The sequence below is a fragment of the Manis javanica genome, chromosome 14 (genome assembly GCF_040802235.1).
Source record: "Manis javanica isolate MJ-LG chromosome 14, MJ_LKY, whole genome shotgun sequence".
Classification (NCBI taxonomy): domain Eukaryota; kingdom Metazoa; phylum Chordata; class Mammalia; order Pholidota; family Manidae; genus Manis; species Manis javanica.
The window spans coordinates 11448809-11471781 of record NC_133169.1 but is presented as its reverse complement, the minus strand read 5'-3'; the positions used below and the strand labels follow the sequence as shown (position 1 = coordinate 11471781).

Here is a 22973-nt window from a genome sequence, read left to right as displayed (position 1 = left end):
GATAAACCCATTTTGAATACAAACTTCCCATTGGAAGAGGCTAAAGTTTAGTTATTAGCAAGATTCCATTTTTTTAAAAATTCCCTTGACCATTTGGCTATGAAATGTTCTTTCCTGTTTTAACTTACTGTACTTTGGAAGCATTAGAACTGTTCTGCATTTATCTCTTGATGGCTTTCTGGAGGCCATGGAGTAGTCTGAGCAACCATAGTTACTGTTTTTGAGCTCTAGTTCTTGGGCATTTGGCTTTTTTATTATTATTAGAAAAGACTGTAGGTAGAGGTTAAGGAATTTTTCAGTTTTCAGTTTGGATAGGAAATCAGGCATAGAGTCCCAGTCCTAGAGTGTAAGTCTTAGCTGTTTTCAGCAAGGATCTAGTTAAGAGAAACAGGGAAGGATGAGATGTGTGTTTATTTCTACTGAGTAGAGAATACAAGTTTGGGAAGCTGGCATCAGAAATCTGATTTGTGGCTGAATGAAAAATTACGTGATGCTGCTGTCGTCTTTTTAGTGTGGAAGTACTGCATATAGTTTCATGCATTCCCATCATTGTTAATTTCACCATATGAACTTACTTTCATGCATGATCTCTTTTTATGTTTTCATGATAGAAGACTTCAAATTCCCTTTTTTATTAAAAAGAAGGCCAAACCTACCCTTAAAATATCCACAGGTACAGTGGGAGTTACTGGGGCCAAGTACTCACTCACAAGTAAGATTTCACTGGTTGTTTTTTCTTTTCTTTTCTTTTTGTTTCAGGACTTGATTTCATTGGGGTTGAGGGGTCAAATTATCCCCGAAAATTTGAGACTGCTCCTGGTATGATACATCCAGGCGCCTAACTGCCCCGGATATTTCTGTAGATTTTTATGAACTGAGATATCTGTGGATATGTTATTTTTCTATCCTCCTGCTTTTTCCTCTTCCTGCCTTTTTCTTCCATATTCTGTGTCCATTTTTTCCTTCTTAAAAATGTTCATTTAATGAATATTTAGCATTTACATTGGCTGTGCTTTCTGTTGAGTGGAAACCCTAATCTGTTTGTTGTTCAGTGTGTTTGCTGTTCCTTAATGCTTCCTCAGTATAATCCTCTTTCTCAGCCACAAATTATACATCCTATATAAGAAAATAATCAAGTGGGTAACTACATTCTGCCTTTCCATCCCAGATACAGTTGCCAGAGTGCAGGAAAAAAATTCTTGCATTGAGAGAGCCTCTCAGTGGTAGCTAACTTCTCAGGTCACTTCCAACTCTAGGATTGTGTGGATGTATTAGTTAACCCAGATCTTGCGTTCCTTTGAACCAGGGTGGGATGGATGTTGATGGGGAGTAATTGTGGTATCACCAGAGAGAGAGAGAAGAGTGTGGTTTGTTACTTGTCTAAGCTGAGATTGGACTTTGATTTGATTTGGAGAATGTTGTTATTAAGTAGCTTGGAATTTCCCTTGTGCAGTTTTCATATTATCCTAGGGGAAGCATTACAATGAGCATATTTTTCTCTAGGAAATAGGATTTTTCACTATTAAATGTTTAGAAGAATTTAAGATGGGTTTTAGCAGTGTTAGAGTATTTCTTTTCAGTGACAATGAAATATCTGAATGCCAGACTTTCATTATTTGATTCTTAAGAGGAGTTGTCTCCATTTAGAGAGAAGGCTGTAAGAGTTATTCAATATTTGCTGTTGTAATGGAGAAGAAAATAAGTGTTTTTCTCCCTTCTACAGATAGGTTCTTATTCCTTATTGTGGTCCTTTGAGTGACGGGAAGAATCCTTATTCCTTATTGTGGTCCTTTGAGTGACGGGAAGAAACATTCACCCATATTCCCTAAGAAAAGGCAATTTCCCTTTCTCAGAATGTATGTATAAAGGAAGCAAAACAAGGGGGGTATAGCAAGTGGTTTCATTGCTTATGGACCTCTGCTGTAGAAACTGTTATTACCAACATGAGTGTACAGCCTCATTGCTCCATGACCTTGCAGGTCAGACTTCACATTCCATGTGATCAAGATTAGACATAACTATCACACATTTGATTTTTTTTCTTGCCCAGTCTTACAAAAAGAATAGCTCCATGGGAATTCCTTGTAGTTAAATCAATAAGGTCTATAAACTTGACTTCTGCTAACTATGCTCTTTTAATTCAGTTCTAATAGCAAATTATTTTTCACGCCCTCAGTTTGGATTTCAAGCCTTTCCTTCTTCATTGCCCTTTCATTATGTGGCAACAGTTTGTGTTCCTCTGTCATGCCAATTGTCTTCAGACTGCCTGCAGTATTGTCTTACACCAGATAAGTAGGTATAGTTTGCATGTTCTGGTTTAAATTGGCTGCCATTTCACTGAATTGACCATTACGTCAGAGGGCTGAAGGGCCTTAAGTGATTATGGAGCATTGGTTCTGTTGTATTCTCTCTCTAGCTCTCGCTTTCTATGCTGTTACAGCTGTGTAACAAAAACTGAAAACTTGATCTCGTTAAAGCCTTGATGTTCTGAGGTATCCCTTTCTAAACAATCTTTTCCTCCCTCTGAAGCCCAAGAATCCCTCTGATTACTAAATTCTGGTTGTATTTTTGGCTGCCAAAACATTAACACAAGTGTTCTGTGCACATGCTTTGTACTGACACTTAGTCACCTCACTGTTTCTCCTTTATTTCCAGGTGCGTGGAGGACCGCAACAGAGGAGTGGGGAACTGAAGATTGGAATGAAGATGTAGGTATTCCCAAGTCATTCTTCATTAGTGCCTTCTATCCCTAAGTGGTGTTTAGGGATAGAAAGTGGGTATGTTTCTGCCCCTCAAAATTTACCCTTAAGATTCTGACCCAAAACTTTTACATCCAAAATAGTGTTCTGAGCCAGAACATTTCACATATGTTATATGAAGGAGACTGGGCATGAACAGGACTCTGTGGAACCAGACTATGGAAAGGGCAAGTGCACTTGTGTAAGTCCAATATCTGATTGTCGGATTTATCTCAGGACAAGATGGTGGTTGGGTAGGGCACCAGAAATGGAATTAGGCAGGTCGTGCGTTGAGTAACAGCTGCTGGTGGTACAGGACTCTACTCGGAGCAGCTCCATTATTTGGTTCACATACAGGCATTGGTGTGTGGTCCTGTGATTGGCTTGGAGATGGGTACAAAGTCTTCAAGTTTTCAATCTCGTTGGCTCTGGAGCCCTTTTATGTACTTGAAGCCCAACTTTGTAATTGTAATTGAGATGGATATATAGAAGTTACAGAATTGCAGCTAGACCCAACTTGGAAACTCATACATGGGTGGCACAAGGTAGTGCATAACCAAGCTCTAAATTTATTGGCTTAGGACCTTGAGGATTCCTGAAGTCAAGCTTTTGCTGTGAATTAGTGTTTTCAGTGATCATGGATAAACTCCCATTTTAACATTTTTAAATCTACTTTCCTATACTCATATGTATTTAGGCAAGACAGCTTTTATCGTTGGTGAGAGGAAATGATATATGAAACCATTTTGGTTGCCATGCCAGAGTTTTTAACAGATGCATCAGCATCAAAGGGTGATCTTTTTCTACTATAGTTGAGCTAGACTTACTTGTGAATACTTTTTAAGACTTGGGTTTCTGCTTAAGCAACTTTCAGGAAATAATTTATTTGTGGGGTGTATTCCTTGTTTTATTTAGAGGAGAGATTTTAATGAAAAAGTAAAAAACAAAACCAAATCAACTTTTGAATAGTAGAAACGTTATTCCCTACTATTGCTTACCTAATTTTAGTGTCTTACAATGTAGAGATTAGGTGTAATGAAGTCAGTATTAAGGCAAAAATTACATATAATTAAAATTGTCCCTGAAAAGACCTTACCTCACCAGCACTTGGGCCCTTACTGCTCAAAAGCCAAGAATTAACTTCTTTTATTTGTGTCTTTATCTGATGTGATCTTCCTTTCTTTGAGGAGTGGTGGAAGATAAAATATCGTTTGTGCAACAAGGGTTGTTATTGGGAACCATAATGGGAAAACAAAAGGGGTGTTCTCCCTTTTTCTGTCTAGCATGTCTATTCACCTTCCTCTATCAGTGTGTGTATTGTATTATATGACTCCACTATCTTTTTTTGGGCTTTTTGAGTATACCCTCTCATTTGCATTGGGCATATATAGGAGAGGCATTAATGTCAATCCATTTAGAATTCTCAGGGTACATAGTTCTTTCTTCTGAGGGTTTCCCTTTTTTCTTCATAATGAATTTCCCTTACCTGTGCCAGGTTTCTGACTATAACTTACCTAACACCAGGAGTGACTAATTCCTTTGTTTTCCAGCTTTCTGAGACCAAGATCTTCACAGCGTCTAATGTGTCTTCAGTGCCTCTGCCTGCGGAGAACGTGACAATCACTGCTGGTCAGAGGCAAGTGTGTAGTAAAATTTGGTGTCTTTTCTTTTTTCCCAAAGGGATCTGCTGAGATAGCTGTAAGGAAGAGAGGCATCAGGCCTTTAAAAGCTCCTGTGGTATTGGTAATAATGATAATCAAATCACCTTAGATTCCTCTTCGGTTGATTGATAGATTTACAGGCATTGATAACTGTTCAGTAGCTTCTCAGCTTCTCTTGCTATATGATTATGGTCTTGGCCACTGAGTATAGTGATCATTTTTTCCCCTAGGATTTGGCAATGAACTTTTTAGAACTCGAACCTTAGGTTTTGGGGTCAGTAGAGGAAGATAACACTTGTCAGAGAATATTTTTATCCCCTGAAAGCCTTTTAGATTATTTCTATACCTGGTTATGATAGCTGTTGACTCAGAAGGTACTAAAAAGAAGTGTTACAGGAATAGGGTGTTAGAGATAATCATTTCCAGAGGTATGTCTTTTTGTGACATCAATATTCTGTCATTTTTCCTCACCAATTCTTCAGTTCCCTGACCTGAACTAGGTGTTAAACAATTCAGTTCAATGCTAATGCTAAGTATCCAGAGTTAGCACAGACCCATGTTGAAGGCTTAGTCCCACAAGAGTGCCCTTGCTTCAAAGGTTAGCTGCAAACAGGTGTGCAGGCTTCCTACACACACTTCTGTCTGACCAACAAATTTGGAGGTTCTTTGCAGCCCCTTCCTCAGGTTCAGTAATTTGCTAGAATGACTCAGACACAGAGTTTTACTTGCTGTTACTGGTTTCTTGTTAACTGTACACAGGAACAGCCAGATGAAGAGATGCATAGGGCAGGGGTGGGGCACAGAGCATTCATTCCCTGTCTGGGTATGCTGCCCTCCCAGCACATCTGGTGTGTTCATCAACCTGGCAGCTCACTGAATCCTATTGTTCAAGAGTTTTTATCAGTTTTATTCCATCAGCCTGAGTGATTAAGTCATTGACAACTGAATTTAGCCTCTAGCCTTGCCTCCCTCCCTAGAAGTTCGGTGGAGTGTGATGAGGCTGAAAGCTCCAGCCCTCCGATCAGTCTTGGTGTTTCTGGGCACTAGGCTCCTCTCCGCCTGCCTTTGCAGGCTATGTGGGGGGTCCTCATTAGCATAAATTATGCTAGTAACCTCACTAAGTTGTGGTTGAATGGAACTCTTCAGTAACAAAAGATAACTGGAAATTTTGAAGGTTTTAGGAGCTCTTTGCCAAGAATTGGAGGCAAAGCCCAAATACATACATTTTTTTATTATACTACAGGTAATTTGAAATTTTATAGAAATTAGGGAGAAAATTCCCCAAGCCCTCCTTGCTGCAAAGATACTTAAAGATGTCAGTGATTCAGTATATGGTTTCACATATTAGATATTGGTAATGCCAGGTATTCAGTATTAAAGTCATGGGCAAAACTTGGCAAATTTTGGTCTAGTTATTGTGTTGCTGTATTAAAACCTAACATTAGCTATTTCATTAAACTAAATGATTAAAATATTTAAGTAACATTGTGGTTGACAGCATCATTGAGACACAGCTAGATACAGTAGTGTTTCTTATACATCAGTTATATTGGTGAATTGAGCATTTTCAGAGTTTTGGATTTCGAAGGAGTGACTTCACTTTGATCTAACCATAATCTGAGTTGGTGCTGGGGAATACTAGAATGTCCAGTCATTATTCATCAAGATATCTCATCACTCCACTAGAATTGACCTTGCTGTTCTGCTGGGAAAGACACCATCTTCAATGGAGAATGACTCGTCTACTCTGGATCCGTCTCAGGCTCCTTCTCTTGCTCAGCCTCTGGTGTTCAGTAACTCGAAGCAGAGTGCCATATCACAGCCTGCTTCAGGGAACACATTTTCTCATCATAGTATGGTAAGTAGGAAACTCTCCTGCTAACCTCAATATATTCATACAGTAATTCCTTCCAGTGCCAGTTTTGGGCAGGGTAAAGCATCCCCTTTTGCCCTCCTAAGCAACCTTGGGTATAGAAATGTTGGGTTGGGTGGTAAGGGTAGCTCTAGGAGAAGACTTAGCTTTGGGCAGACTGAAACTTCTTATAAAAGTGAGTTAATATTATTTCTTGAATACCTATTGTACTGAATGAACATTGTTTGCTATTACTCTTAAAAAGAGAAAATTGGTGACATCAACAAATTAAAGTTTGATGGGAGGTTGTGGCAGTTCCCTATTTCTTGATAGAGTAGAATTGCCCTATGTATTTGTTTAAACTAGACATTTCTGAACAAGGCTTCCCAAAACTGGGGGATCTTCCTAGTCTGCCCACTTACTAGCTTCTCCTCCCTTCCTCTGTAAGTGGGAATTAGAGTGCTTGCTCTGCCTATCTTACAAGGGCTGTAGGAAGATAAATAAGATAATGGATATGGGCTGTGTGTATGGGGGCAATAGTGGTATTACTAGAGCACTTACGATGCATGACTTGTTGTTCAGAACATTTTAAAAATTCAAGGTCATTAAGGATAGCAAAGGAATCGTTTAAACTAAAAAATGATACAGGGACCAGTTTTCGTAGTTAATAAATCCTAGGAAGAGCTGGGGATTTTTTTCTCCTTTGCTTTTCCTTTCCTGTCTTTTTGTTGTGTTTTGGTGGAGGCATACAGTAAGGGACCATGGGTATGTGTATCATTCTATTTTTCCAGTAGTAGGGTTATAGTAAATATTTTAACTAAGAAAAGAGCTAACCCCGTAATATAGAACTCTGTCAGTTTTTAACTGTTGTCTTAAATGTCCTTAATAATAATTTGGTGGTTGATGTCCTGCCACACATGAAAGGTGACAGGTGAGAAAGGGGGGGTAAGGGGAGAGGAGTGTTAGGATTAAAAAAAAGAAGAAGAAACAAACAAAATGGGACAAAGTCTGTAAGGAAACAATGAAGATCAGGAAAGAACTGCCATCCCCTAAGATGTATGACTGGAGAATGTCATTAAGTGCTCTGTGTCTCTTAGTTGTCTTTTTAAAGTCTGGAATTGTGACAATTTACAACCAGATCGAAATTCTGATATTAGAAATAAGCTTTCATCATACTTCTATAACATTCTCGTTAATGTGTGTTACGTGATATGGTAAACTAAATGTAAATACTGTTCTATTCTTATTGCCTGTATCAGTATGCTATTTAGTGTTTCTTTTCCAATGAGAATAACCGTTAGAGGCTTAATTTTCCTTAAAATGTAATAGATGTAAACAATGTAGTTCTCCTATTATCGTGTGTGGTATATGTTTATATTAGATAATTTTCTATACTTTTAATATAATGCTTTGTTTGCCCTTACAGAATATTTGGTAATCATTGGTATGTGAGATCATCTGTCTCTCTGCCACAGCTCCATACTTTGAACCAGATTTTTGGCATTTTTGTAACTGTTTGTATAACCTAGGATATAGACTGAAATGGGAAAAATGTCTTTACCTTGAGCTGGGCAGACTGGTTTGGTATAGGAAAGCGCTGCTTGATGGTGATGGTGGTGATGATGATATGGTTAAATAAGCACCTAAGGAAGACCAGATTAAATCTCCTTGGAGGTTTTTAGACTAGTCAAGGCCATATGATTCATTTTGTGGACTAGGCTCGTACTTATACTTGGTAGGGAATGGGTAGAAGGTCCCAAAAGCATTAAGAGTAAATTTTACTGTGTTATCTATTACCCTGTAGAATTGATACAGAAAAAACAGTCAAATCATACTGACTCATTGATTGGCCCCTCGACTTCTCGTCTTCGCCTCTATGCTAGTTATTAGCAACATTGAGATGAAACTCTGGTTAGTTGTTTTTGTTCCTTTTGAGCTGTTTAGTGGAAGGAGCAAGGACCTCATAGCTAAAGTGAAATTTTGTATTACCTTCATGTGATTAAATAACCAAGTATTAGTTGGTAAACTTTAAAAGGGGGAAAAACTCTAATCATCCTGAAAAGAAGGGAGGGGGAAGTGATGGTATAAATTTTAGTGGCTCTCATGGTTTTGAGTGCTTACTGTGTGCAATGCACACATTAAATAGTTTCGTCCATTATTTGTTGAATTCTTTTATGGCTTTAATGAGGACCTACTTTTATTCCTATTTTCAGATGAGGAAAATGAGGTACAGAGAAACTACAAGTCATTCCCATGATTACATAGCCAGGATTTGAACCTGGACAGTCTGACTCCAGAGCTTGATGCTCTAATGGACTGTGCTCTGTGTTCAGTCTGGTGACAGGCTTTACTTATTTGATATACTGGCTTATACCTTGAATAAGTGTCTTTTTTGAGTAGCTGAACAAGTTTGCTGGTTCTAGATTTCCCTAATCTCTGTGTTGATCTACAGGTGAGCATGTTAGGGAAAGGATTTGGTGATGTCGGCGAAGCTAAAGGTGGCAGCACCACAGGCTCCCAGTTCTTGGAGCAATTCAAGACTGCTCAGGCCCTGGCTCAGTTGGCAGCTCAGCATTCGCAATCTGGAACCGCCACCACCTCCTCTTGGGACATGGGCTCCAGCACACAGTCCCCATCGCTGGTGCAATATGGTGAGAAAGATGGAAAGTGACTTACTTAAGCATTGGAGCATTACTGTCAAGAGGCTGATAGGAGTTGGGGGTGAAGAATGTGTCCTGACGTGAGGAGACGAGCAGCCAGCTGGCTAGTTTACCATACTGGTTTCCTTTAGTCAGATGGGGTGACATCAGAAAGCTGGCACGAAATAGAATATTGACGCTCTGTATCTCTTTTCATCTAATTTAGCTATATATATAGTTGCAGTCTTCTGTTAACCGGAGGGTTTTTGGATTTAGTGTGTGAAAACAACATGTTGCCGTTGGAAAGGTTCGTGGACTTGGCTGTTTTAGGACCTTATACTCCACATATGAACAGTTCCTAGATTCCTGTCTTACATAGGCAAGGTAATAGTGTCAATTTGATTGGGCTCTATTTAAGAACAAATATGATCCAATGACTGTCATCAATAGAAATGAGATTAAATCCTAAAAGATGTGTTCATACAAGGTCCTGATTGTGGAGGGCCTCCTCGTTCGTGGCTCTAGAGCAGCATAATAGCATTTTCTTGAAGTTCACCTGGGTTTCCTCATGCAGATTTGAAGAACCCCAATGATTCAGCAGTGCACAGCCCCTTTACAAAGCGTCAGGCTTTCACTCCGTCTTCAACCATGATGGAGGTGTTCCTTCAGGAGAAGCCCCCTGCAGTGGCTACCTCCACAGCTGCACCTCCACCCCCCTCATCTCCTCTGCCAAGCAAATCCACCTCGGCTCCACAAATGTCTCCTGGGTCTTCAGACAACCAATCCTCCAGCCCTCAGCCGGCTCAGCAAAAACTGAAACAACAAAAGAAAAAAGCCTCCTTGACTTCTAAGGTACTTACATTTATAAGTAGATACTGTCTTAGAGCAAGGGAGTGTGGGATTTGGCAATTGAGATTAAAAGGGTGTAATTTGGAAATTTGAAGGAAAAATTTTTATTAGTCTTATAGTAAGGTTACAGTAAACCACTACTTTCTCTTCTCTACAGATTCCTGCTCTGGCTGTGGAGATGCCTGGCTCAGCAGATATCTCAGGGCTAAACCTGCAGTTTGGGGCATTGCAGTTTGGGTCAGAGCCTGTCCTTTCTGATTATGAGTCCACCCCCACCACGAGCGCCTCTTCAAGCCAAGCTCCAAGTAGCCTCTATACCAGCACGGCCAGGTAGAGGAAACATCAGTCATAAGATTTCCTTTTTAAGGCTTTTACCTAATTTGAAAATTTCTTGCTGATTCCTAGAACTCTGGATAGGTCAAGCCTCTGGCTGCATGAGGGAAAAGTAGCCAATTGTAGCATTTTTTTTTTTTTGAGCACTTAAAATATTGTTATTAGGATTATCTGTAACCCTGAACGTTAAGGAATATATCCCTTGGGTACTGTCAAGCACCTTCTAGTAGATGTGTCCTCCACCTCCAACAGAGAGCACCTGGGCACCTGCCACTGCTGAAAGTGCTTTTAACACTTTAGGCCCTGTGGTGTGGGGTTTACACCTATAAAAGATGTGACTTCAAACTCCTATGAAAGAGGTAGCATTGATATATGACAAGGGTAAAAGGAACGTTCCCAGTAGAACCTTTCCTTACTCCTCTGATAGCTACCAGGGAGGGCCATCTGAAGCAATGGAAAAATCCCAGAGGAGTTTTGGAGACCAGGCTGTATTTCTCAGTCCTTAGAATTTAAAAATATAAGCTGTCAGGCCCTAGCAGAGATCTATTGAGCCATAGTTGTCATTAATGCATGTGAATAGTTTAAAAGTTTTTCTCAGGAGAGTTTTACCAGTAACCTTATATCTAATAGGGTTTTTGAGAGAGCCAGGAGCCCAGAATTCCTTAAAGTGAACATGAGCAAAAAGATGACTTTTCCCATGTTAGGGTTCATGTTATGACATTTGAAGGGGACCAAGCATAGTGTGTGTCCTTCCTGATGATCTTTAGCCTCTTAACAACAGCAGAATGTAGGGGAAATAATTTTAGAGTTGAAATTGTTTTTAAACTCCTTTCTTAATTTAGGTGCCTGACTCTTTAGGATGTGGAAATTCCGTTCTCAGGAGAAAATTGTGGCAATTTTTTAATTTGTTGCTGGAAATTTTCTTTTTGATTGTAATCCACTTAGTGTAGTAGTAGATTTCCACTGTTTCCTTAGTTGCAGTAGGTCTGCTCTGTTTTGTTTCTCTGAGATTCTCCTTCTCCATTCCCCACAGTGAATCTTCATCCACAATTTCATCTAACCAGAGTCAAGAGTCCGGTTATCAGAGTGGCCCAATTCAGTCGACAACCTATACCTCCCAAAATAATGCTCAGGGCCCTCTATATGAACAGAGATCCACACAGACTCGGCGGTACCCCAGCTCCATCTCTTCATCACCCCAAAAGGACCTGACTCAGGCAAAGGTAGTGGCTTCATGAGCCCCTGGGCATTGGTTAGGAGAACAGTGGGCAAGTCCCTAAAATACTAATGTCTGCTTCTTGACAAATGGTGCCTAAGACACCTCAGAAGTGCTGATTAAGAAGCTTAAGAAAAATAATAGCTGTGATCGGTGAAATAAAGTTCATTTCAGCAAGCCTGGAGATTGAGAGCCAGAAAACCATTCTCTTTGCACTAAAAGCTCATTCTCTAGTAAAATCAGTCCCAAGTTCCTGTTTTCTCTTCTTGGAAGATCTGATAGTTAGACTTCTGGGTGCATATCAGTAAACCTCACCTTGCTGTGTCTTGGCTTGGTGAGGGGGACAGCCTATGCCAGAGGTGATGTGGAGTGACTGTCAGGTACAGCCAGCAGAATAGGTGGTTTTGGCTGAACTTAACTCCCACATCTTCCCCCAGGGATCACAGGACTTGGGCCTTTCCTGTATCTGTTTTGGGTCTGGGATCTCCAGCAGTTTAGGGGTTGCCTTCTGTTGCTTTGGGTCACATAGGGTTGATACATCTTGTTTTTGTTATTTTGTTTGGATAGTCTACTTAATGTTAATCCTATGGTTAACTTGGAGAATTTCTCCAAAAGGTTTGTTGATTGAAATGAAGCCGAGTCAGGGCTAACTTGACCTAGTGACTTCAGTCTGTTTCTTACTCCTCTGTTTTTTATACCAGAATGGCTTCAGTTCTGTGCAGGCCACGCAGTTACAGACCACGCAATCTGTTGAAGGTGAGTCTTCTCCAGGCTTTTTCTTCTCAGTTGTAGTGTCCCATCTTTTCTGGTGTTTTTGCGTTTCTTAGATTACAGTGTAAAGAGCCCTGCCTCTGTGATCAAAACCTTTGAAGTTATAATCTTAGCTTGTTTCTACCTTACTGTTTAATGTCACATTACCCTAAACTTCAGGTTCTCTATCTTTAAATAGTGATAATCCCCTTGGTTCTTTCCCTTCATTGGACAAATGAGATCAGTGCTATGAAATGCTTGAAATAAAAAAAAACAGTTGTTTCTAATCACAAATGATACATTACTAAATAACTCACACTCTTGTCCTTGGGACAGCTTAGGACTAGTCACCTCTTCCCTTCTTAGAGGCACGCCCTTTCTTCTGATGAGGTGAATTCCTTTATTTCAGGTGCTACAGGCTCTGCAGTGAAATCTGACTCACCTTCCACTTCTAGCATCCCCCCTCTCAGTGAAACGGTATCTGCAGCTTCTTTATTGACGACATCCAATCAGCACTCATCTTCCTTGGGTGGCTTGAGCCACAGTGAGGAGATTCCAAATACTACCACCACACAACACAGCAGGTGATTTTGGGTGGCAGTGGAGGTTGGGTTGGTGAGCAGCATTAACTCTGTGGTTCTGCCTTATCCCCTCTACTTAGCAGACACTACATTAGCTAAATGGATGACTGTAAAGACAGAGGAGGCTCATGTTTTCTTTTCAACATCCATTCTCACTTTAACTGCTTGCTACCCCTGGCTGGCTATTGTGCTTACCATATGGTCATACGGTCTCAGATCTCCTTGGTCCCACTTTTCACCTTATTTCCCTTCCTGTGTTCTTGACTGAAGCTGCAGGTTGGGTAATCGTAGCACTATGGCTGATGGCAACTTCTTTTTCCATACAGCACGTTATCTACTCAGCAGAATACCCTTTCGTCGTCAACATCTTCTGGGCGCACTTCAACATCCACTCTTTTGGTAAGTGTGATGCTGTACAAGGGAAAGTGTGATTTTCTTACACTTATAACTATCCAACCATAAGATTCTCCCAAGAAGGGATTCTTGAAAATCTCTTTGTGAGGTAGCAGCATGGTAATTGATCTGAGGTTGCAGGAAAGGAGTAAAAGGATATTTGAAGACAAGCAAGGCAGAATAATCCAGAAATAACTACAGAGCTGTGGGCCAGTTCACAGAGCCACGGAAATGACTTTCTTGAATCGTTATGTGACCTTTTTTGACATGGAAGCTGGGTGGGGCCTTGTATGCTATGATAAATTCTATAAGAACCTCCCTTTCTAACTGGTATGGCCATTCTCATTCCTTGGTCTGGGGCATGCCGAACGTGAGGTTTGAAAATAATAGGTGTGAGTCTGGGTATCCTGTGCAAGAGAGGTCAGATGAGAGCTTTTGGTCGATGAATTAATTTCAGTGTTGTGATTTATAACATTTTTGAAATGGAGGTGGAAAGGAAGACAACCAATGTAAAAAAAGACCTATTGTGGTCAAAGGTATCTGGTTTGCCATAAGCCTGGGGGAAGATAATGTGGGCTAAGGCTTTTTTAGGAGTCTCTTTTTCTTCAAATATACTATATCAGATTTAAATTCGTTAGAACTTGTACTAGACTTTTAGCCCAAGAACTGGTCTCTTGTGCTGACCTAGTGAAGAGTGTGGGAGAGAAGATTATGATATATTCTTCAGATCTAAACTGTCTCTATCTCCTTACTGGCCAACGAGCATTGTCTCTACTCTGGTGCCTCTCTGAATAGGGTGATGATTCGTAGTCAGTCTGTTATTACCGTCCTTACTAGGTGAGTCTTGGTGACTGTATAGCTGGAGAACATTTAGTAAATTTCTTCAAACCACTTTGGTAGAGAGCAGCCCAGTGTCCTGCCTCAGTCTAAAGGAAGCTCCATGATGATGGAATCAGCAAAGGGATTGTTCATCTTTCCTGACCTGTTATGCTAATATCCATTTCCTACTTTCTCTACTGCTTCCCCCCTTTGAAGCACACAAGCGTGGAAAGTGAGGCGAATCTTCATTCTTCCTCCAGCACTTTCTCCACCACGTCCAGCACAGTCTCTGCACCTCCCCCAGTGGTCAGTGTCTCCTCCAGTCTCAATAGTGGCAGTAGCTTGGGCCTCAGCCTAGGCAGCAACTCCACTGTCACAGCCTCGACTCGAAGCTCTGTTGCTACGACTTCAGGTAGAAGGTGGCTGGCATTCCTTTAGGATGGAGGAGAAGTAATTGTGTAACAGGATGGAAAAAACTAATAATTTCTCTTTTAGGAAAAGCTCCTCCCAACCTCCCTCCTGGGGTCCCGCCATTGTTGCCTAATCCATATATTATGGCTCCAGGGCTGTTACATGCCTACCCGGTAAGTGAGGGTGAAGGGTCTTCTCCAAAAGGTGAAGATAGTGTGGCTGCTCTTCAGCGCTGTGGCTGAATTTGAAGGCTTTAGGTGGAAGACTATAATTAAAATGCAGAATACGTCTTGAGTTGTTGTCACATGTAAGCAAGCAGGTTTTTACTCTTCGTAATTTTGGAAAAAAACATTTTTTAGGGGAGAAAGGACTAACCTAAGACCAGACCCAGTATTAAGTATTCTCTGTGTGAAACATTCTGGACATCAGAAGCCAAAGGCCAGAGTGACTACCTGGACTCTCTTTCAGTTCTTCACAGAATTATTTCCCCTAGTTGGATTGATTCTCTGTCACCCGGGGTCTTTGCTAATTCTGACTTGGTTGGAGCAGAGTTCTCTGACACAGTCTGGGACTCTTTGAGAATAGGTAGCCTTTTGCCCTAATGTATCTTCTGTCTGCTTCATGAATGTGGTTCCTATTAAGATAAAGGGTATTTATTAAAAAAAATTTTTTAAGGTACTTGTTTTTGGCTCCTCAGAGTCTAAATGAAACCTCCAGTAGTGGTTTATACTTATTTTTTTTACAATAACATATCGCCTTAATATCCAGACATTAGAGAAAACAAGTAAAATGAATCTGAGGAAAATGAATTTGAAGGCTATGTGAGACAAGGCTGGTAGAATAGAAAGGAAAACAGGCTGTTACTGCCCGACTGTTTCTGCCCGACTGCTGCCCAGAGGCTAGCCTAGTTGAATCATAGTGTACGGCCAAAGGAACACTGTAAGACCTTTTCATGAATCACTTCATCTCTTTATATTTGGCTACTTTCCTCTTAAAAAAGCTAAAGGAAATACTTTATGTCCTGTTTTCCTAAGAATGAGAGTGAATGTTCTGTTGATTTGTCTTTTCTCTGAGCTCCGTGGTGTGCTACCATCATGAGCAGTTCCTATTAATATTGTTAAATGTTTGTGTCTTTCAGCCACAAGTATATGGTTATGATGACTTGCAGATGCTTCAGACAAGATTTCCATTGGTGAGTATGTGGGGTAGAGTTTAGGAAAAGGAAACGATCTAAAAATTAGTGTTGGGGGATTATGTCAGATTCTCAATTGATAAGTCACAGGCTTAGCTCTTCCCCAGCTGATACCTCCATACACAGCTTTGATTTAGGATGTATAAGAATATAGAGGTTTGGGGAGTGGTTCTAACAAGGTAATTTAAAAAAAAAAGTTGTGGTATCTTTAAAGTAAACAAATTTTAACCTGATCTATAGCATAGAGTACCCTGGAGTTCTCAGGATTCTTTCTGTATGTTTCAAACACTTGAATTCCTGAAAGAAAATTATACTTTCTTAATAGTATTAGACTAGAGGTTTGCAGATATAGTCCTGATGGACTTGATGTGTTTTCCAGTGGGCATACCCGTAGACCCTGCCTGATTGTACTCATAGCCAGGTAGGGGGGACAGTGTATGCGAGAGTAATTGGGAGTCCACGCCAGCTCTAGCCAGCTTAGTCAGTGGCTGGATAAATTGCAGTACTCCAACATTCTGCTGCTTCTCAGTGTGGGAAGGTACCCTTGCTGAAGAGTAAGTGGCACTGAATCCCTGCTTTTTTATTTCTTTGCTCTTCTGTTTCTCTCTTACAGGATTACTACAGCATCCCATTTCCCACACCCACCACTCCGCTGACTGGGAGGGATGGTAGCCTGGCCAGCAACCCTTATTCTGGTAGGACTGGGATGGGGCTGAATTAAGGGAAATTGTGTTGGGATTGGTACAGAAAATTAGTAGCAGGAAGGGACTCAATTCTCACTTGAATTAAGGCCTTCGGCAGAAGTATAGAATGGATACGATAAATTGGGATTGGTGGATTTGGAATCCTGCTAAAGATGGGCATGTGGCAACTTTTTCCTTCTCATCCCACTTTCTGTTGTTTTCCTATGATTCCAGATATCTTAATTTGGTTTTCTCAGCCATTCTTTAGATTCTTCCAGGAAGTACAGTGGTTGAACTGGTCAATCTCTGCTCCTCTATCCTATGCACAGTGGCAGGCACATTGCTATCCTATGATGAAAGGCAGGCACATTTCAAAACAGAAAACCTGTTTTGGTTTTCTTTGTCTGACCTGTCGCTTGTTTTTTAAGCCCAGTGTGGAGTGGAAGCCAGAAGGGAAGTGGTGGGGAGCGGTGAAAGGAGGCATACAGGCAGAGAATTCATGCAGGAGCTTCACTCTTGCTTTCACCACATTGCACAGTCACTCGGCTTTAGTCCTGGATTAGCACTATGCTAAGTGTGTGCTGAGCTGTGCTAAGTGGAGATGTAAAGAGATTTAATTCAAAGATTTAACCGGATCTCCTGGAATCATGTGAGACCAAAAGAGGGTAATTCCATATTGGTGTGGGGACTGACAGAGGCAGGTACATTTAGCCTCTCCTGCCACAGGTGACCTCACAAAGTTTGGCCGTGGGGATGCCTCCTCCCCGGCTCCTGCCACCACCTTGGCCCAACCCCAGCAGAACCAGACGCAGACTCACCACACCACCCAGCAGACATTCCTGAACCCGGCGCTGCCTCCTGGCTACAGTTACACCAGCCTGCCATACTACACAGGGGTTCCGGGCCTCCCCAGCACCTTCCAGTATGGGCCTGCTGTGTTCCCTGTAAGTATCTGGGCTTCCTCTTACCTTCTGGTTAAGGATTTTACTCCTGGATATAATTTAGCTGCTTTCAAGGCTGGATGACTTTTTAATAATGAATGAGGTGGAACAATTTGTCCACCTCTGGCCTGTTTCTGGCCTGGGGGTAGTGAGGCTGGAATTGGTGGTATTGGGGTAAGGATTGCATGTTAGTATTTAAAGGTGGAGTGTATCCCATACAACTTTGCTTCCCTCAGACTGTCATTCATTCCCTGCTACCACTGCCCCTTCCCTTTCACCAAACTACCGTTTCTTGACTTCACTGGTAAGTCAAGAAATGACCAGAGGGTGTGAGTAAGCTCAGTAGGAAGCCCATTTCACCAGCAACCTGTGGTCAGCCTACAGCAGGGTAGGTAGCTGCCTGAATGGCCAACCCCTGGAGTAGGATGGGTGGGGTGAGTGGTACTCTGCTGCCATGTCACCACAGTTGTGGCTTTTCTACTCTGCAGGTGGCTCCTACCTCTTCCAAGCAGCATGGTGTGAATGTCAGTGTGAATGCATCGGCCACTCCGTTCCAACAGCCAAGTGGATATGGGTCTCATGGATACAACACTGGTAAGCTCACCTTGACCCTGGCTGTCAGTGGTTTCTGCAGGGTATTATTGAATGAGTTTCAGGGAGGAAGACGTGGTGCTTGAGAAAACAGGGTTGATGAGGGTGTGCTGCTGTTCCCGTGTATAATTGTTCATTTCTGCCTGACTGGGTATCTGAGCAACACCAACAGAAGAGCTGGATACTAGAAACGTGTCCACTACTCATGACGAGAATGCCCTGGAGCATGTGTTGGCTATTAGAATGTGGTGGCTGGCCTCAACTTTGGGTGGGAAGCAGGGCAAAGGGCTCCAAGATTTTACTGAGGTGGCAGTGGGGGCAAGTGTTAATATGTATGATAGTGATAGGACAGTGGAATAATTTACTGAACAGGAGGTTCTTAGCTAGCATGCGGTAGTATGTGTGGCTTAACTCTCTTTTGTAATACTTTCCTCACATGCCCCCTCTTTATCCCCAGCTAGAAGACCTGGGATGTGGAGAGAAAGGAGTAGGGCCTAAGTGCAGGGAGAGTTGGACCTTGAGGTTCCTTAGTGTGTATGGCTGGTCTCTCTGCACAGTCCATTTACACATCTGATGGCAGGGAGGGAAATTTAGGTCCATAGCCTATCCCTTGCTCCCATACCTGACACCTACTCCCCACTTTTGGAAGACAAGGAAGTAAGGAGGAGTCTGAATACAACAATCTCATCTACTTTTTTCAGTGACTTGTAGATGAATATGGGGAGGAGGTTTTTGGAATTGCTAGGGGTTGGGGTTGAGGGTTGTCCTTCAAAGTTCTCAGCTCACTTATGGTTTCATGGTGATTTGGATGGGGCTGCATGTGTGTTCTTCAACCTTGTGTGGGCTTCAGTTGGGAAACTTCCCAAAGTTTTCAGTACTTGAGAAGCACTGAGCTGAGTACACAGGGCAGTATTATCTGGGAGCTGACAGCCAGGTGGAGCTTTGAACTGCCTTGTACGACTTAGAGTGGGTCAGGATTTAAATTAAAGAAATCCTGGGGTACCCTGCTGAGATTTAATACCTAGACTCCTTGTGGCTACCACTCTCACTGAGCAAGGTACACCCTGATCCTTGGTGGGCAGGATTATAAGTGTTTTCACTTAGAATGGCCTCATCCCGAGAATATTTAAGTCTTAGTCGGACCAGGTTCAAGAAGTTTGAGGGGTAGGTGATTGACAATGTAAGAGAATGGCTTACCTGATTCTGGAAATTCTAGTTTCTTACCTCCCTTAAGATTTCAGGCACCTGCTATAGCAGCCCTTTGAGAATCCCCAGTTCCCAACCCCACAGAGGGTTCTTTTCATCCCATTCCTCAACCTCTAAATTCATATATTTTTATGTATTTGATTCCTTTTAGGAAGAAAATATCCACCCCCTTACAAGCATTTCTGGACGGCAGAGAGCTAATTTGACCCAAGGCTGGGGGCTGTGTTTTGTGTGTGTATATAAATTTGCACTGAAGTCTTGTTTCAGAAACCAGACCACTGAGGAGAGCCTGCTGAGCTGAGGCCATGGCCTGCGTGGCTTGGGGAAATGAGTTGGTGGATACCTTCTGGGCTTTTGAACTTGCCCTTCCCCCATTTCCCTCTCCCCCATGTGTCTGACCCTGTCTTACCCATTTCGAGTTCAAGCGGTGCAGCACCTCCGAAGCATCAATGCACACACCTGCTGTTGCTTTTGATTTCTGGAAGGCATGTAGTTTCAACTTGTAACAAAAATATTTGTAGTCTTCAATAAACTGTGGTATTTCTTTAGCTAACTCTGGCGTTCTTTCCGTGCATGTCTTTCTGGACACTAGGAGCCCATGTTGTGCTGTGGATGAAGGGTGGAGGGTGGCCTTTTCAGTCAAACCCCAGCATAGCCAAAGAACTGTTACCTTTTCAGTATGGTGATGGTATTAAGGTGGGGGAGGGGGAACAGCCTGTTTCCAGCCTGTTGATTGGTTGGTAAAAAAAGCTATTTGTAGAAAATCCCTGATTCTCCATGCTTAGTATAACTGCTCTGCCCTTTTCCATTTATACCTTCCCTTGCCTCTGACATCAGCAGAGGGGAGAGGAAAAAAAGTTTATAGAGTGTCATGTCATGGTGAAAGGCAGAAGCGGTAGCTTGTGTTCATAACTTTTGGTAGGGAAGTATCTTCCAAGGCTTAGTTCCCCTATCTGGTTCCCCCAAGGCCAAGTGACTGACTGAGATCTGATGAAGTCTATAGTGACCAGCTAGTTAGTTGATGACTTGGGCTGTGGAAACTATGCTAGCCTGAAACATTGTTCTTAGTCCCTTGGAGGCTGTTATTAATTGTGGAGATGCCAGTCGTTTTGCACTTGTGTGATGGTGGGTGTGGCTGTTTGTGGGGGGGGGAGGGTTTCGCAGACATCTCCTTGACTGGAAATTTTCATCCTCACTCAGTCCAGCTGCTACACCATCAACCCTTGGTTACAGAGTTGGACATTGAGAACACCGTTAATTGGTTAGTTGGAAACCCAGGTACTCCACTTTATTTGTGTTTGTTCCCAGACATCAGGAGTAATTTTGTCCAGTGGGACTGGGTTTCCCAGGGGCTGCCATTCTGGGAGAGATTGGTTCTTATTTCTCCTCCCTATCACCCACATCGTGTTAGTGTGATCAGTACTGCTTGGGAGCCGGGGAGAGACAAGGCGTGTTGACTGTTGGAAGGAAAGCAAGGGAACTCTGTAGTCTGAGGAGCTTTCTTACAGACTGCTGAATGGTAGAGAGGGAAACCAATACCTGTTATTTTCTAGGGTCTCTAATTTTTGGACTGAGGCTGTTAATGCTGTCATACAAAGTACTGTCTTTCCTGCAGTTCTAGTCCCTTCAACCAATATCCAGGTTAAGGCCTCTAGACTAGAAGCTGGTTTGTAGCTAGTCCAGCCTCTGGAAAAAATGAGGCCAGGTAGGGACACTTTGGAACTGAAATCGCTCCACCCTCAGCCACAATCACCCAGCTTGAGAATGCAGGTAGCCGTTTCTCCCACCCCCTGTGAGATAACCAAGGGGTGCCAGCAAGCTGTTTGAGCCTGTGCAGGAAAAGTAAATCATTCTGGTTTCCCTCAGAAATGGTCACTTACATCCTATCCCACCTTACTCTGCCCTTCCACAGGAACTTTATTAGCTTAGCTTTTTCTGTAAATGAACTCCTGTTCGCCCTTCCACAGGAACTTTATTAGCTTAGCTTTTTCTGTAAATGAACTCCTGTTCTTTAAGTTATGCCTATTACGAGTGATATGCCCGATGGCAGCTGGGGCTTGAAAAGGAAAGGAAAAAAATAACCCCATTAGTATTGTCCCCTTCTCTTCAATGCTGTTAAAGTGTAGGAAGTTGGTACTTTTGAGATGGGGAAGTACTTTCTCATGTTTGGTTTCTGTAGTTGTGCTCTTTCCCCTAGCTGGTATTTGTTCCTCCCTGGCTGGTATTTGCTCCTCCCTGGTTGGTGTTTGCTCCTCCCTGGCACATATCTGGACTTGTGATGTGGGAGTGCTTTCCAGGTTAAGATGCTACTTCTGTTGGCAAGATTCTAAAGTAGCTGTCCAAGTTGGGCTTAACTTTCGAAGGCTTCAAAAAACCTCTTCCATCAAAGTGCTCCTGACAGCAGAGGAGAAGGATCTAAGGACAGAGACTGAAATGCAAAGTTTTTCTTAAGTTTCATTTTATCTCACTGGATGAGAACTAATGCATCTTTTACAAGCATATTTTAAATTACTAGTCCTCAAATCTTTGCATAAAATTTCTCTATAAGATGTTGGATTATTTTACTGGCGTTTTCCTGTCTCCTTGACCCATTGCTCCATGTCCGAAGAGGTACAGTGTACATATTTCAGTTTAAGGAGTACACATTAAAATAAGGAATTGTACTGCTCTGGTTTCTTTTAAAGTTGTGGTATTGGTAAGGAGTTGTTTTTTTTTTTTTAATTTTTTATTAAGGTATGATTGATACACACTCTTATGAAGGCTTCACATGAAAAAACAATGTGGTTACTACATTCACCCACATTATCAAGTCCCCACCCATACCCCAATGCAGTCACTGTCCATCAGGGCAGCAAGTTGCCAAATATCCACTCTGTCCCTTCTCTGTGCTACACTGTTCTTCCCGTGATCCCCCACACCATGTGTACTAAACATTATACCCCTCAGTCCCCTTCCCCCTCCCTCCCATCCGCCCACCCACACCCCTCCCCTTTGGTTACCACTAGTTTCTTCTTGGAGTCTCTTGAGTCTGCTGCCACTTTGTTCCTTCAGTTTTTGCTTCATTGTTACACTCCACAAATGAGGGAAATCATTTGGCATTTGTCTTTCTCCACCTGGCTTATTTCACTGAGCATAATGTCCTCCAGCTTCATCCATGTTGTTGCAAATGGTAGGATTTGTTTCTTATGGCTGAATAGTATTCCATTGTGTATATGTACCACATCTTTATCCATTCATCTACAGATGGACACTTGGGTTGCTTCCATATCTTGGCCATTGTAAAAAGTGCTGTGATGAACATAGGGGTGCATATGTCTTTTTGAATCTGAGAAGTTGAATTCTTTGGGTAAATTCCTAGGAGTGGAGTTCCCGGGTCAAATGGTATTTCTATTTTTAGTTTTTTGAGGAACCTCCATATTGCTTTCCACAATGGTTGAACTAGCTTACATTCCCACCAGCAGTGTAGGAGGGTTTCCCTTTCTCTGCATCCTCGCCAACATTTTGTTGTCTATCTTTTGGTGCTGACCATCCTTGCTGGTATGAGGTGATATCTCATTGTGGTTTTAATTTGCATTTCCGTGATGATTAATGATGTGGAGTATCTTTTCATGTGTCTGTTGGCTATCTGAATTTCTTCTTTGGAGAACCGTCTCTTCATATCCTCTGCCCATTTCTTTATCGGGTTATTTGCTTTTTGGGTGCTGAGGTGTGTACGTCTTTATATATTTTGGATGTTAACCCCTTGTCGGGTATGTCATTGACAAATATATTCTCCCATACTGTAGGACGCCTTTTTGTTTTGTTGATGATGTCCTTTGCCGTACAAAAACTTTTCAGTTTGATGTAGTCTCCTGAGTTCATTTTTGCTTCTGTTTCCCTTTCTCAAGGAGATGGGTTCAGGAAAAAGTTGCTCATGCTTATATTCAGGAAATGTTTGCCTGTGTTGTCTTCTAAGAGTTTTATGGTTTCATGACTTACATTCAAGTCTTTAATCCATTTCAAGTTTACTTTTGTGTATGGGATTTGGTAAGGAGTTTTTTAATAGGAAGCACACAAGTTGTTGGAATATGGATTAGAACTTTTAATCTCATGGAGAAGCTGAAGTGTAAACGAGAAGG

General features: G+C 41.9%; 1 protein-coding gene and 1 non-coding gene across 29 annotated transcripts in view; both read left to right on the top strand.

Annotated features, from left to right (window-relative positions):
- UBAP2L (ubiquitin associated protein 2 like) overlaps positions 1 to 22973 on the top strand; it is a 39501-nt gene that overhangs the window by 12574 nt on the left and 3954 nt on the right. For 13 of the 28 annotated variants that reach the window (XM_037016800.2, XM_037016803.2, XM_037016801.2 and 10 more), the window contains exons 9-24: positions 2656 to 2708; positions 4289 to 4374; positions 6086 to 6257; positions 8704 to 8902; positions 9465 to 9742; positions 9897 to 10069; positions 11106 to 11295; positions 11990 to 12044; positions 12448 to 12622; positions 12946 to 13018; positions 14048 to 14243; positions 14327 to 14415; positions 15381 to 15434; positions 16048 to 16129; positions 16844 to 17061; positions 17547 to 17652. In XM_037016800.2, the coding sequence (XP_036872695.1) occupies positions 2656 to 2708; positions 4289 to 4374; positions 6086 to 6257; positions 8704 to 8902; positions 9465 to 9742; positions 9897 to 10069; positions 11106 to 11295; positions 11990 to 12044; positions 12448 to 12622; positions 12946 to 13018; positions 14048 to 14243; positions 14327 to 14415; positions 15381 to 15434; positions 16048 to 16129; positions 16844 to 17061; positions 17547 to 17652 (2199 nt within the window). Of the gene's footprint in view, positions 1 to 759; positions 820 to 2655; positions 2709 to 4288; positions 4375 to 6085; positions 6258 to 8703; positions 8903 to 9464; positions 9743 to 9896; positions 10070 to 11105; positions 11296 to 11989; positions 12045 to 12447; positions 12623 to 12945; positions 13019 to 14047; positions 14244 to 14326; positions 14416 to 15380; positions 15435 to 16047; positions 16130 to 16843; positions 17062 to 17546; positions 17653 to 19006; positions 19409 to 22973 lie in introns of those variants that run through there. The other 15 variants (XM_037016790.2, XM_037016794.2, XM_037016787.2 and 12 more) reach the window with 3 other exon arrangements.
- On the top strand, positions 15815 to 15950 carry LOC118972130 (small nucleolar RNA SNORA58). Its single transcript, XR_005060961.1, has one exon. It is a non-coding gene; the product is annotated as a small nucleolar RNA SNORA58 (small nucleolar RNA).